General features: G+C 38.3%; 1 protein-coding gene across 1 annotated transcript in view; it reads left to right on the top strand.

Moving 5' to 3' along the window:
- LOC113529540 (cilia- and flagella-associated protein 69) overlaps positions 1-15,851 on the top strand; it is an 18,248-nt gene extending 2,397 nt beyond the window's left edge. Inside the window, exons 2-23 of the mRNA XM_026918781.3 lie at positions 830-886; positions 2,482-2,547; positions 2,921-3,030; positions 3,126-3,202; positions 4,792-4,890; positions 5,185-5,337; positions 5,431-5,608; positions 7,891-8,014; positions 8,108-8,156; positions 8,237-8,358; positions 8,456-8,690; positions 9,720-9,893; positions 10,565-10,680; positions 10,787-10,905; positions 11,162-11,243; positions 11,334-11,526; positions 12,434-12,571; positions 12,671-12,747; positions 13,596-13,793; positions 13,885-13,971; positions 14,942-15,046; positions 15,326-15,851. Of these exons, the coding sequence (XP_026774582.3) occupies positions 830-886; positions 2,482-2,547; positions 2,921-3,030; positions 3,126-3,202; positions 4,792-4,890; positions 5,185-5,337; positions 5,431-5,608; positions 7,891-8,014; positions 8,108-8,156; positions 8,237-8,358; positions 8,456-8,690; positions 9,720-9,893; positions 10,565-10,680; positions 10,787-10,905; positions 11,162-11,243; positions 11,334-11,526; positions 12,434-12,571; positions 12,671-12,747; positions 13,596-13,793; positions 13,885-13,971; positions 14,942-15,046; positions 15,326-15,499 (2,733 nt within the window). The 3' untranslated portion in view covers positions 15,500-15,851. The remainder of the gene's footprint in view (positions 1-829; positions 887-2,481; positions 2,548-2,920; positions 3,031-3,125; positions 3,203-4,791; positions 4,891-5,184; positions 5,338-5,430; positions 5,609-7,890; positions 8,015-8,107; positions 8,157-8,236; positions 8,359-8,455; positions 8,691-9,719; positions 9,894-10,564; positions 10,681-10,786; positions 10,906-11,161; positions 11,244-11,333; positions 11,527-12,433; positions 12,572-12,670; positions 12,748-13,595; positions 13,794-13,884; positions 13,972-14,941; positions 15,047-15,325) is intronic.
- Positions 15,852-16,022: the final 171 nt, after the last annotated feature.

Consider the following 16,022-nt stretch of genomic DNA (forward strand, 5'->3'; position numbering starts at 1 on the left):
TAAATTTGCATAGTTAATAAAACATTTTCAGGACATTTACAATTAATATCTGGCGAAACCTCCTTCGGCCTCTTTCTGTAAAATCTAACACTGTTGGAGACACAATAAATCACTCGAAAAAATATTTTATACATTTTCAGACTTAATAAAATCAGAAGGTCTTTGGATGAATTTAGGAGTAAAATGTTTATTTCCGTGTGAACACACTCATCAGAGAAGGACTCTGCAGCAAAGTCTGATGGAAAATTCATTTCTTTTTTCCAAGAAAATACCGCAGGCTGTTATAAAATATAGTATAAAATGTAATGGAAAGCCAGAAATAATCAACATTTTGAGAACTTTTTCTGGAATAATTTTTGAAGTAGGGATAGCCACAAACATGTCATTAATTCAGGTCAGAAAATGAGAATATAGAAATATAGGTTCTGAATATAGAAAAACAAAATTTAAAAAAATTTAAAAAACAATGTATTTTAAAGTGCCTTTGTTCTTGTTAGTTTGGTCTATAAATGGAAATTGATGTATAACATTACGACAAATAAATTGACATTTATATAGACATAAATACATCAATAAAAATACAAATACATCAATAAAAATATAAGCATCAGTGATCTATGACATGGCGTGATTGTGGAGTGGGCGGAGCTTAAAGTCTTCTTCGAAGTTTCAGTAATGTGGTGATAATAAGGAACAAAAACGCTCAAACTTTTTCAGTTGTGTTTTGATTATTCTCTTCCTACAGTTCAGTAGAAGACGCCTACAAAAAAAAATCTGTAAAAATGAGTTATAATATAATTAAAAATAAAAATATTCTGTTGTTTTTCAGGCCACGAGGCATCCTGACCTTCCCCGTGTCATTAACCTGCTTCAGGATCCTCTAACAGTAAGTAATATAACAAACAGACCTCTAATTAACCTCGTTAATCGTGTTATTAATTTCACTGGTGCATAAAATCACTTATATACAGTCAAATGCAAAATTATTGGCACCCTTCCATGAGGTGGATGAAATAAATCGCACCTGCAGTGAGTGACATTTTGAGCTTCATCATATCAGGCTGCTGTATGATGTTACTCTAACACAGTATTTTGTTCTCAGGCTTTCTTAAGAGGTTTTTTTTCCCCCTCAGGACATCTGTAGTTAATATCTTGTGAAGTCTCCTTGAGCCTCTTGCTGTAATATCGTACAATGTTGGAGACACAACAATTTTTAAAAACTGCTCTGAAGCTCCAGAAGCAAATCGAAAGCGATCTCTATTTGTTGTCCATCACCATGGCATAAAAACGAAAAACTTTTCGACACAGATGACTTGTAGAAGATGTTGGATGCTCCATGCACAACATTTCAAACTGCTTCTCTTCCAAACAGCTTGTTATTACGCAGGTCTACATGTCTAACAGTTGACTTGACCCAAAGATTCAATTAAAATAAGATTGTGAATGTGTGTCTGTGATGTTTGGCTTCCTGACCGTCCTCCTCACTGTGCAGAAGCTCATGCTTTCACTTCCTGATTAAACGTTCAACTGTTCCAGATGTTGGAAATGTTTCTTATTTTGTCCCTAATTGTGTTTATTGGTATTTACCTGACTAGTGCTGATCAAACACCATCAGTTTTTTTTCTTTGTGATACACTGAAAAAAATAATTCATAAATCATGAATTTCCACTTAAGTACAATATGCAGCTTTTACGTATTGATGTAATGTCCCCGTTACTACAATGAATTAAGTTTGTAAATGTAAATATTTGTATTTCATTTTTAACAAAGTTAAACAAAACATAACATTATAAGCATAAACATAATATTATTTAACTTACCCTTAATTTCCATGAATAATTATTTTCAGTGTAGATAACAAATGGATTTTACTTTAGATTTTGTCCAAAAAACTCATCAGAGTTTATTAGAAAATATATATATTTTTTAGAGATGGGCAGCACAGTGGTCTCACAGCTCAAGCATTCCCAGTCCCAGCTCATGTTATTGCCTGTGTGGCGTTCTCTCCGTGTCCTTGTGGGTTTCCTCCGGGTTCTCCGGTTTCCTCCCACCTTCTAACAACATACCTGCAGGGGGCTGGCGACTCTAAATTGGCCCTACATGCAAATGTGAATGGGGTTAATGTGTGCGAATGGTGTCCTGCGATGGACTGGCGTCACAGTCACAGGGTGTATTCCTGTCTCGCACACGGAGTTCTCGGGATTGGCTCTGGATCCTACAAGACCAGGATAAAGTGCTTAGTGAAGATAGAGGAATAAATGGAACATTGTACATTCTTTTGGGGGGTGCCAATAATTTAGTTATTACTAGAACGATTTAGGCTAAGTGAAAGGTATGTAGTCTCTCTAATTGCTTTAAGTGTAAAATTTGATTCTTTATGTGTAACGTTTCCCCCCCAGTTTAGCCTGCTTTCTTGATGGGTGCCAATAATTTTGCAATTGACAGCAAAGATTGCTTTTTTTGTTTGTTTGTTTTTTCAGTGCTCTCTGAAAGAACGGCACATCTCCGCCTTGAAGCGAGTGGTGAAGAGATGCCAGAATGGCTATGTATCCTCACTGAATTATGAATATTATGAATTATGAAATAATAAAAAAAAAAAACGAGGAAAACAATCCCAATTGGTTCATGAATCTTCCTAACGAACGTCGCCGGATCTTTTCTCGCGTTTGCATGCTCTGACGTTATCTGTTATCTGTGAAACACTTTTAGCACCCTAGAGGGACCTCGAACTACCTCATCGCTGATCCTCCTGAGCGCAATTACAGCGTGTTCACCTTTCTCAGACTCTCAGGCTAAATTCATTAAAAGAGAATGAGAGTTTCGTTTACTTCATCTGTCTTCGTCAAAAATCTGGGATAATTCAATCTAACTATACTATCTATATGTCCTCAATATTTTGCTTAATCCATGCGATTCAAGTTTCTCAGAGACCTCTCGGACGTCTTTCAGATTCTAAACATCTGCGCGGAAAAATCGGAAGAACACCCCGAGTATGCTTCCGTGCTGCGTGACCTCATACACATATGCAGGTCAGATTAATTCCCTCCTTAATTAATGTAAATGTTTATCTTTGATACTAATCTCTTGGGTAGAACTTGCTTATTAAGGCAGCTTTCTCTTGAAGGCTTCCCTTCTTAAAGGAGAAGGCGTCTGATGAGATGAACTACGCCGGTGTTGTGACGGACTCGCTCTCTCACATGGGTACGTGAACATCCTGCCACAGGGAACGTACAGTATTCCCGCTAAAGCATGTGCTGGACTGTTAGGAAACATGATATATTGGTGATGATGATATATTGGTGATGATGAATATGGGTGGTTTTCCAATGCACATACAAGAAAAAAAAAAAAAAGTTCATTTTACAGCAGATTGAGAAAAAGTAGAACAGTGACGACTGTTGGGGAAAAAAAAACAACATGCTTGGATTAAAATCTTAAATAAGAGTCACTGGGGCAGAACCATTTTCTATTGTACCTTTAATATGTATCTTTCACCTGGAAATAGATTTAAGGCACATACATGTGGAGTAAAGCTACAGCTACACTATAAGGTACTATAAGGTAAGGGAAAAGATTGGCTGCAACAAAATTATTGCCAAAAAAGGTTATATTATTATTATTATTATTATTATTATTGTTAATAGTAGTAGTAGTACTGACAACAAAGAGGGAAATCTGTGTTGAGAAAATCAATTTCAAACCATTCACAAGATATCATAACTAATATAATGTTACAACATTGTACTCCTTGTAATTAGAGAATTTAAATATTCTGGTGATTAAAAACATCAGAGGTGCCAATATTTACGGTGTAGCAGTTGCTTTTAAGATTTTCGACCACTTGCTATGGATATAGAGTAGACAACTTAAAATGACGCTTTTCTGTTTTTCTGACATAAAACAGTAGTTAAACCAAAAAAGTCTAAAATTCACTCAGCAGAGAAGCCATTTCACTGAAGGGGAAAGGACACAGGACGTGAAAGAGCTGCGTTTTCTTTCACTTTGCACCGACTTTCCCTCGGTGAACTTTGACCTGTGAATTCACAAGCCGTGAGCCAACAGAAAACATGAAGCTAAGACTGTAAAAAAAAATCTGTTGTTAATATTTGAGTAGCCATCACACCAGAGTCAGCGCACACGAAAAGAAAAACTGCCATGTAGGGTTTCTGTGGTAAAATTCAACTTTTTTCTCTCCCCATGCTAAGATTTTCTTGCTAGCGATGATGTGCCTCCAGTTTTTGTGGAATAAAACACCACAAGCAGCACCAATGATTCAGATTATTCTATTTTTTTTAAATCATTTGCCCATGTATATGTTGACATACATACGTTGAATGAAGTGGTAGACGTAACCAATCAGCAGTTACAGTATAGCTAGCCCCACCCCCATGATCTTATTGGTGGCTGTTTTGAGTACTTTGGTATTGGTTCTCAGTGAAAAAATGGACTGTAGTTACACGAACAAGCCACGCACCACCAGCAAGCTATTCATACTTTATTCTGGCTTTTTATTTATTCTTCGCCTTTGCAACCGATCAGGATTAATGGTGTTGCTAGCTCCACCCCCAAAATACCACTCCTTCCTTTTGAAGACTGAAAACCTTTCCGCTGGAATCTTTGATACTGGAGCGCTGGTCAGTGGAAAAAGAAAACCAGCCTGCAGTTATCCTGAGGTCTTCTAATAGAGTCTGGATTTGTGTTATTTTAATCAGGATGTGTTTGATGAGAATCTGTTGTTGTTATTGTTGTTGTTGTTATTGTTGTTGTTGTTGTTGGTTGTATTATGACAGGTTATCTAATGCGAGTGTCAGACGCGACGATCCAAGAGCAAATCTGTGCTTCCATCATATCACTGTACAGCCCTGACAAAGCAAAGCACTATGGAGATGGTGAGTCTCTGCACCACAGAGTCGTGATTTTATTCTTACTGTATAAGGAATATGAATATATTAATTGGAATGAACAGATAATGTGTTTTAAATAGATATAGATACAAAGACAAATCAGTTTTTTAAGTGTTTTCCAGGGAGAAAACAAAGTTTTGGGTTCATATTTAATTAAAAGAAATAAAACCTCTACCTGTTTAGGCCACGCCCACTTTAAATTTAAAGCCGAGTACAGATATTTGGAGCATTAAACAGACACAGAAACAGATAGTGACATTCTCTCATTTTGTGAGTCAGGTGTGTGTCCCACGAGCCTGGTGTACAGGCGTGAGCTGGTAGAGCGCAGCGGTCTGGCTGAGACGCTGCTCCTGTCACTGGCTCTCCTGGAGAAGCAGCTGTCAGTCAAACTGCAGGTCCTACAGGTGCTACAGATCCTCTCCAGGTCTTCTGGTGAGTTCTGCATTTAACTGCGTTCATTCTGCAGAGTTATCTGTCATTCAGTCACTGTGGGTTTGATCATCTGGCGTTTTTCGCTCTTTGTAGCAGCGAACTGTAGTTTGATCCTGAAAGCAGAGGGAGCTCAGAAGATCTGCTTCCACATGAACGAGCCGGATCCGTCCGGACAGATGCTGTTCCGCTCCACGGAGATCCTGTGGAATCTTCTGGACAACGGCTCCAGAGAGGAAGTCACCAAGCAGCTCAGCAACATGGACTGCATCATGTGCGTCTAGTTTTGCTTCTTAATGCTTCCTCCAGTCTGATATGTGTGGAGGTCTGGGAAAATCCGTCACGTGTCTCTGTGGCTAATTTTTAAAAAGCTAGAACTTTATTTCTGGTTTGAGATCCATGAAAAAGAGAAATATTTCAGCTCAGGAAAGTAGTAGAAAATCTTCATCGTGTGACGTTTTTTTTCCAGGCTGACACACACACACAGAAACAAAATAATATACGCAACATGGATCTAGCAAATATTTTTTTTCCAAATGTATGCAACCCATTTCTGTTCAACTCTTAGAAAAAATACCTGTTATTGTTGCTAGGATGGTACGCTTGGTTTTAGTACCTTTAATGTGTATCTTTCACATGGAAACATGAATACAGTGCACCTTGAAAAATGATTCAACATTGCAAAAAATATCATCTTAGCAAGTGAAAATGTCTTGAACATAGTCAAATTTATCTAGTATTTCCTATTATAAATCAAATATAAGATTATTAAACCTATTTCTAGACTTTCTTTCAAGCTTAAAGTAGTCTTGTTCTATTGGCAGATAATTTTGCTCATTTTAAGAATTTATTTCTAGAAAGAAGCAAATTGATCTGCCAAAAGAATAAGAAAATTTAACACTTAAAAATGTAAAGCTTATCTTATATTTGATTTACTGTAATCTTATAATAGGAAATACTAGAAAAATGTGACAATATTCAAGATATTTTCACTTAAAGATGTCAGTTTTTGCAGTGAAGATACATAACTGGACCGCAGTTACCTTTGAAGGTAGACTACATGCGCCTTTCTCAGTAAAAGAGACACACTTACAGTACAAAAGGTGTACGTTAGAGGGTACAACAAGGAAGGGTACAGGTTAGTACTTTTTTTCTGAGAGCGAAATACAAAAATGTACAAAACTGGCCACTTACTGTAATTCTCTTTAAAAAAATAGCTTATAATTAATCTCAGGCAGCTTCAAGCATTTAACTCCATGTTTCTTTTCTCAGCCCTCAGTGTCTCATATCTCAAATATTCATTTCCAAATTTGGGATTTTGAAAAACATTTGACATAAAGTTGCAAAAATAACTCTAAAAACTAATATATATCCACAACTACCTGTACATTACCTGTCTGTAGTTTATGTTTAAGTGATATGTTTTATTCCAGTACCTTTTTTTTTTTTAAACCCTTTTTGATCAATGTATAATATACTTTGATCAATTTTGATTTAATTTCCTGGTTTTGCGTCTAAGCACAACTGTAAATAAGCATTAACATAATATAAACATAAAAATTATGTTAGAAATATTCAATTTTCTCATGTTTTTAGGACATTACTTAAAGAATGACCCGGACTCCCAAATATTAGTTAACTTTAGCTTTAATCTATGAGCTACTACTAAGATTATATACAGCACTGTGCAAAAGTCTTAGGCACCCTATTTTTTTTAGTACAAACTTTGTTATAGATTTTTATTTTCTGACTTCTACATTATCGATTCAGTACAAAAACATTTTAGATTTCCAAACATTAGTTTTCTAGCACAAAATTAAATGTTACAGAAAAATGTTTGTATGTCAGTAAAGAAAGCAGCAGATTCCATAAGAGACACTTTTCAGACAAAAAAGCATAATGAAGGCTGCTGGCTGCAGAAAAAAAAAGCGAGTCGACAGTCAAAGTCTCCAGAAGAACTGTGGCTGCTTCTGCAAGATGCTCAGTAACACTTACAGCTCATTTCCTTATAAAACTGCACACACTGCACCTGCGACTACTATTTTTTTTTAAGCGAAGGATCGTCACACCAAATACTGACTTTGTTTCATTTATTACTGTTTGCTGCTCTTTATAGTATTTTTTTGTTTAGAAACATTTAGTTTCATTATTTTTGAAGGCATCTTTGCTCCACAGCATTTCTTTGCATGTGCCTAAGACTTTTGCACAGTATTGTACATTTCATATATTAAATAAAATGGTTTTGGCTTAGAGGCAACATAGGAAATACGTTTCAGTGTTTGAAATTCATTTCACATATTAAAATGTTTACAGTCCTCTTTTTCCATAGACCCTCGAGCTTATCAGCCATAGACCTTTTTCTCAAATACATCCTGTAGAGCATGGGTTATTTTATACATGTACAACTAGACTAGACTAGAATTTAAGTGGACTGAGTGTGTGCCCTCTGTCAGGATGATGTAGAAAACATTCCCACTTCAGTCTCGGAATAAGTGGCTTGTTGAATATTGGATGAATCTGGAATTACCTCTTGACTGAGTGTGTGTTAAACACCAGGGTCCTGAAAGAGGCTTTCTTGCATCATCTTCTCAACGGCTTCCGACATTACGACCGGCAACTTCGCAACGACCTTCTAGTAATTACGACCTTGATTGCAGAAAACCCCAGAGCCCCACTAATCGTAAGTATAATGGTTTGACTTCATCGCTTGCTTATTCCATCATTATCCTCTTCATTTTAAATAATTTTAAATCGCGCTCCCTCGTTTTGATAGGAAAGCGGGTTTGCTAAGCAGCTCATCCTTTTTGCTACTCTTCCTGAGTGTAAGTTTTAGAGAAATATATTGTCATAAATAAAGAGATATTTGTAGAATGTGTAAGAAGTTTGAGTTTCTGTCGTGCAGTGAGGAGCCATAACCCACTGATCCGAAACTTCAAGCTGACCTTCAGTAATGAGGACTTCGAGATGAAGAAGCTGCTGCTGAACCTGATTGTTGTTCTGTCCAGAGATCTAGCAGCGGTACAGGTGAGGATTCAGTACTACTACTTCAGTACTGCTTAAAGGAGCAAATCAGCCTCTGTACCTCCAACATAGTGGATGTGTATGTGTGTGATTTGTTCAGCTGTTTAAAGAGAGCCGCGTGATGCTGGCTTTGATGCTGCTCGTTCGGCCCGGTTACTCTGAGAGCAGGCGCAGTGGGAAATCCCGGCGCAGTTGGACGTCTGTCCAGCAGGAGGAGCTGCAGCTGCAGGCGTTGGCCGCTCTGGCCACGGTGGCGCCGCTCATGCTGGATGAGTACATGGCCTGTCAGGCCAACACCTGCCTGCTCGTGCTTCTGGACTGGTGCACGCAACAAGGTAGTGGACACACACTGGGAAAACTAAACAGACGGATCAGATAATATTGACAAGCCACTCAATATTACAACCTGATCTGTGTTTTAATTCTGTTCTCAACGCGCCGTGTCGATAGCCCTTGACATTTCCCTTATGGGAATACGTAGCATCATCTTAAGGGTCATTGTACTACATGATCAGCACAAGAGATGTTTGTTGGATGTGTCCTTGGAGCACGAAGGTTATTTAAGATTATTTATCTCTATAAATTTAAGAAGAACTTAGGAAGTGAGGAAAGTCTTTTATAATGTCGTGTAGGACAAAGGCCCAAAAACAAACATAAATACAACAGCAAATACAAAATTGCTACAAATAACAAACGATAAAAAAACAATCGTTACTAGGAGTGGGTGATATGACAAAAAATATCATATCACGATACAGGAAAAAAATTCTATGATACATGAAACAACAAACAGTACTGCTGCATTAAAAAGAAGTTCAGTTACACTGTTATTTAATATATACAAAAAAGTTCAATAAAAAATGGAGATTATACAATTTGAATCAAGTTCGTTACTGTTATGTTAAAAAAAATAAATAAATAAAAAACATATTGCAATATGTGTGATTTCTCAGAGGAGTGTACTGTGATATAATTTATCATGATATGCCCAGCTCTAATGGATAAAAATATAATAAACAAATTTTACATATATATATATATATATATATATATATATATATATATATATATATAAATGGATCATTTAGCAAAAACGTTTGAGGTAAATTCCTCATGTACTCAGATGAAGGAACTAATACGTGAAAGGAAACATAGTTAAAGAAAAGCAAACATTTTTATGAATATGAATATTGATACCTTTATTCATTGTACAAGTACAAAGAGATTCATTATTTCAGTAATTTACAAGTGTGTTTTTAATATATCCGGGAGCAGTTAAAATAAATGTTTCAAAACTATTACATCTGATTTGCTATACTTTAGAAACTAAGCTAGGTACAACTCTTGCTCTTCTTCCTCTGTAGCAGGAGCCGACTCCTTCTTTGGCCAAGGTCAGGGTTTCCATGGCAGCGGAGGTCGAGGTGGGAGGAAGGCTCAGATGCGGTACTGCACGCGTCTGCTCCGCTGCATGGCCTCACTTAGCAACAGCCTCATCAACCAGGACCTCTGTGACCAGGGAGCCATCAGCCAGCTCCTCGGTGAACATATAGATTTTATCTTATAGGTTTCGCCTTATACGTGTAATACAGTTTCATCTTACACCAGCGGACAGCAGATAGTGACTGGAGGATCACATCAACATTATCTGACCTGCTAATAAATCAGGAAACGTTTTCTACATGCTAGCCTGCAAACTTCCATTCAGGTTGAAAAAAAAAACAAAACAATCCAGAACAAAACATTATTAGTTTGTGTAAAGCTGCTTTGAGACAATGACCTTTGTAAAAAGCGCTATACAAATAAAAATGAATTGAATTGAATTGAATTATTTCAGTAGAAATCATCAGTGTAGATCCAAAATGGTGGAAAGTCTCATCATAGCAGTGGCTTAGCAAAATATGTTAGCATGAAGTGCTAAATTATAGCTCTTAGATCAGGTTACAAATCATTAGGAGTGAATCAACAGATTCAGCAGTTTCACTATACCTATTTCATTTTGTGCTTTGATAGCTTATAGTCTGTGAGTTGACTAGCTAGCAATCAGCTCTAGGATGAGTGCAGCTAGCTAGCTAATCAGGACTAGCAGCTTAGGGAGTTTAGACTTGGCTACCACTATATTACAGCCTGAGCTGTGGGTGTATGTGTAGATCATGTAGATCATACATCACAGAGATATTCTCTGATTATTAATATGTCTTATGGTGCTCAGGGTTGCTGAGGCGATTCCAGGAGAGGAAGGAGGAAGAGGATGCCGTGTCTGTGGAGATCCAGACCGACGTGCTGGTCACTCTGTCCAGCCTCTGTGAAGGAGACATGCACAGGAAGGTCAGACGCTCATCATTACAACACACCCACGTTTGAATAAAAGCTGAACGGTAACCGTGAGAAACGTGTGTGTGCGTGTGTATGTGTGTGGGTGTGTCGTGAGCAGGATTTGTTTGGAGCGGACGGCGTGGAGGTGACGGTTCGTTATCTGAAAATGGACCCGGCTCAGTTGTACAGTGGCTTGGGACACAACAGACTCATTCTCTCCGCTGTGGACTGTGTGTGGTGAGTCACATACACACTCTACACACCTCCGTACTGCAGAAATCCTCTCTAGCTAATGTGCTATAATGAAGTTGACACGCTTGAGGGCGTAAATTGTTATTTGACTGCGGACTGGCAGTATGCAGAAGTGTTGCCTTGCTGTTAGGCAGATAATCAGGTACATCACATAAGCATCAGAAATATCGTAACAGTATGATGATGCTGTATATGGTGATAATGTGATTGTTTTTCCCCATTAAATCGTGAAATCGTGCAGGTCTTGCATTGTGGGTTGTTACACCACGGAGGATTTGTTTTTGGAGAAGGAGGGAGCGTTTCTCTTACTCGACTTCATCCAGGTAAGTAACACATAAATACAATTAGACCAGATTTCCAGAAAATCAGAAGCACTGATGCATCTGCGGCTCTGTCATTCACTTTATTGTCAGTCGAGCCCCAGGAGCATGCAGAGCGTGTCGCTGGCGACGCTGCTGGAGCTGTGTGACAACCCCAAAACGCTGGCACACGTCGAGGCCTGGAGGGGTGAGAAAGAGCTCACGGCTCCGGCCCTGCTGCTGCAGCTCTGGAGGAAGGAAGAGGCAGAGATCGGAGTCAAGAGAGACCAGCATGGCCGAATCGCTGGTATATACACCTTGTTCGGTTAAACTTTTAAAGGAGCTCTCTGCTGGGTGATTCGCCTTTGCAAAGAAGACGGTCCTAATGCTTCCGCTCTCCCATGCAAACAATGCAAATCATTTTTTTAAGTATTATAGAAGAGTTGTGTATATACACTAGGAGTATAACTGAACAAGAATGCATTATTCAGATTTTTATTTAATTTGACTCAATTCATTTTATTTGTATAGCACTTTTAACAATGGACATTGTCACATAGCAGCTTTACAGAAATCTGGATGTAAAATTTTACTTTAAATTCATCCCTAGATTAAATTTATCCCCAGATAACTTTGTATAGTCTATAAATCTAGTGAATATTCGGCTTTATAAATATACATGTCAGCTCAGATTAATTCCCAGCGTAAGAATTCTTTCACATTAGGCACTCTGTTAGTGACATCAAGTGATTTTTATCTCCTGGCTCTGAGGGCAACATGGAAAAAAAACTCTTGTTAGTGAGCAAATATAAGGAGCTCATATGTTCAGTCGGAGATATTTCATTGTGTATTTAACTAAATATAACAAATCTGTACATTTTAGAATTTCCATTATATCCAATATCACAAACCTGTCCCGCTTTAACTCAGAACGGGTATAAATGCTGTCTAATCTCACAAGCACTCCTCTTTATTTCTGATTTCCTGAAGCAGAAACTCAGGCCAATCCAGATCTCCTTTTTGCTGTAGTTAGAGTCGATCCTAATTTTTCTTTCACTTCAGCACAGAAGGCGCTTCACACCTAACTTTTGTTCTATTGGCTAAACTTTTTGTTTGTATGCTTTAAAGTAAACACATTTCAAAGCCTTACTTTCTCATTAGTCTGCTCAGTTCTCTCAGTGTTGATGAATTGTTGTTGCTTCTTTAATCTATAGATGAGAAAAAGCCTCTTCTCACAATGTATCAAGAACAGGAGCCGCTGGAGTCCATCCCGGCAAACAGACCAAGCTCTGCGATTATGGACGTCTCTGAAAACCTGCGCGGCAAAATCTACGCTTTCTTCTGCAGACTAGGTGAGTGTGCTGGAGAGTGAGTGAGACAGACAGACAGACAGGCAGACAGACAGGCAGAGACAGACAACAGATGCTAATGGGAAATGATTGTGTTTGCAGGCTTTGAGGATCTGCCAGGTCTGACTGCTGAAGACTCCATCACCTTGAGCGTAGTGAGCAGTTACCTGGACTTTAAGGTTAGCAAAGACCATGTGTTGTGATCTTGTAAAGAGCTCTCACACCTGAAATACCATAATATTCCAAATTACATTTCATTTATTCTGAACAGACACCACTTTAAGATTAAGGACTTAAGCACAACTGTTTAATCAGTCACTTTAATTCAGAAGATATTTTTGAAAAACATGACGTACATGGTTTTCCCTTTTAAAGTTTGCTTCCTTAGTTTTGTACTGGAGCTATAAAGCTAACGAAGGCTAACGAGTAAGGGAAGTGTAGAGCGTCCAGTTTAGCATTCTGCAAACTGCAAGCTTAAATCATAGCCTTTGTGTTGTCTCAAACCGTCTCAGGTTATTTATATTCTCAAACAGATGAATTTTTGTGGTTTCTAACACTGTATAATGAAAAGAAAAATGGACAAAAGGACATTGCAGAGCTGAAAACAGTCGTAGTGCCATCTTGAAGCTGTAGAATCAGACTCAATTAGGAGGCGTGGCCTATAGTTTGTAGGCGGAGTTATAAGTTAGAAGTGATTCAGCTCATAATATAGTTCAAATTTCTTTCATTTATTGGAGGTTTTTTCAGTTTAAGAAACAGTTTATGTACAAATGGTGCTCCTGAACCAAACTACTGTACGTCCTTTGAGGTGAGTGTGTGATGATTTAGATGTGTGGTTGCACAATGCTGAACTGGTAGCTCTAATAAGCAAACCTCACACACCAAACATGACTTGGTTGATTAAATACATTTGGATTATTATTTGGAAAACGAGGTCAATTTTATTTTTGGATGAAATTAAATCCAAAAATTAAAATAAAAAATGTTCCCTTTTTTAAAAAAAAAGTCTATGTGCGTATGTGTGCAGGTAGCCGAGGTGTGGAATGAAGTCACGGCTGAGCTGGAGCTGGAAGGCGTGAGACCCATCACTCCAGACGCAGAGGTTCTCAGCACCATCACCCGGGCGAGCGAAGACAAAGTCAAACACGTCTCCTCACTGCAGCAGAGTATTGTGGACCGGAAAGAGCAGGAAGACCTCCTCCAGGAGAAACAAGCATATGAAGAGGTGAAGGATGATTTTTTTTTTTTTTTAAGTTCACACATCTGTCACACTGCCAGATCCAGACTGCTTATTGTCGTTGACTTTCATCATGCAGATCAGTTTAAACCGCAAGCAGCAAGAGCTAACAGCCAAGTCCTGGGAGCATCACGTTGCTAAGACTTCCAACTACAAGATCTTGAAGGTGTGTTTAATTCAGATTATAGACTCATGTCATTTGTATTAGGGATGTGACTATACTGGTATGATGATGACCAAATTCATTATACTATACAACAACAGACAGTATCATACACAGGTGCAGCACGAAATAATATACATACAAGATCAGTGTGTTGCATAAGTATTCACCCCTCCTTGAACGGATTATATGTCATGGATCTATACAAAATAGCCAGTAATATTCAAGTGAGGAGAAACATCAATATCATTTGCAAAATTTTCACAAAAAAATTGGATAAGTATTCACCACTCATCACTCATCACCCATCACAGTTGCTGTGAAACCCCTAAATTAGTTCTGGTGCAACCAGCTTGCCATCAGAAATCCCATAATTAGTTGAATGTATTCAACATGTGTGTAATTAAAGTGTCCCGTGATCTCAAAATAAATTCATCTGTTCGTGAAAGAACCCAGAGTTCTTTAGAGAGCACTCCTAAACAAACAGCGTCATGAAGAACAAAGTCCGGGACAAAGTTCTGGAAAATTAACAGTCAGGGTTTGGTTATAAAACAATATCAATATAAAACAATATAAGCTTTGACCATCGATATTAAATTATTAATGGAATGAATGGAACAAATGTGAAAAGTCAGTGCGTGGGTAAAAAGGGCATTAGTCGTAGAAGTCCATTTCAGTTCCAGGTATTAACACTCCACATCGGTTTGTGTGTGTGTGTGTGTGTGTGTGTGGGTTGGGGTTGGGGGTGGTGGGGGTAATGGGGGTGTGCGGTGGGTCAAGGGGGTGAATACTTATGCAACACACAGTAGTGTAATACATTCAATGTTGTCATCTGTATGCAGATACCATTTTCTGTTCCCTGATTTGTGGATTGATATTTTTAATCTAATCTAATCTAATCTAATCTAATCTAATCTAACACTTAACATCCAGACAGTGTTTAGAGTGTTTCCATCTTTTTGATTTCCTTCAGGAGTCAAAGCTGCTGCAGGAAAGATCTATTGAGTCGTCACGTCCAAGAGAGAAACCAGAGGGCTTTATTTTCCACTCCACTCAGATCTCCGGCCTGCAGACTACTGTAAGATCTGTGTGTGCGTGTGTGTGTGTGTGTTCACGCTATGCTAAAATAACCTCTGTCCCTTTGTCTTAAAGACATTTTGGCCAAAGTCTTTGATTTTAGCATGTGTCAAGTACTTTTCATTTTAGCATGTGTTAAAAACAGTGTAAAACGTGTAAAAGAATCAGGTAAAAAAATCCTGGAGTCCTCAGAAACCCACATTCCAGTCCAGGTTGTATAATTCTTCTGTTTTCATCCATAGAATATTAAAGAATGTGTGTGTGTGTGTTCCTGTAACAGAATTTCTGTGGCCGTGCGTTGGCGATCGACAGCACCCCTACAGAGCTGACTGGGGGACCCCTGGCAAACACAGACCTCGCCCTAGAGAGGGTCCCTATTCAGGGTGGAGCTCTGAGGAAAGTGTCCGCTTCCAACTCGGACCTGGAGCTTCCAAACACCGTCACTGTCAAATGACTGGATGTCGATCACAAGCACAAGACTGCAGTTTAGTAATGTAACAGCTCTGTGGCCTTCAGCAGCAGCAGTTTGACTTAGATGAACTCTGTGCTCACGTTCACTCAGATATTTAAAATGTTTATTAATCGATTATACCAAGAGGATGTAAAGTAAATCACTACAGCGCTGCTCTTTAACAAGATGTTACACTGAGTACTATTTTTCTAGGAATTAAACTGATACAGAGGGGTGACAAATTAAAGGAAAAACCCGGGAAATAAAAGTGTATTGAGCAATAACTTTTCTGTGCAAATAATACATACACACACACACACACACACACCAAGGGTTACTTTATTCCATTCGATGATTCCATGTGATATTAAGAGGAACCGTGACATAACTCCAGTGTATTTCAGTTATTATGGTGGTGCATGTCGTACATTTACCTCATTTGGCTGCCATTTTTTCCAAAGCAACTTACTACTGAGACAAGACACAACCGAGCAGTTTGAGGGTTTTGATCAAGAGACCAGCAGTG

This window comes from Pangasianodon hypophthalmus, chromosome 9 (genome assembly GCF_027358585.1).
Source record: "Pangasianodon hypophthalmus isolate fPanHyp1 chromosome 9, fPanHyp1.pri, whole genome shotgun sequence".
Taxonomy (NCBI): domain Eukaryota; kingdom Metazoa; phylum Chordata; class Actinopteri; order Siluriformes; family Pangasiidae; genus Pangasianodon; species Pangasianodon hypophthalmus.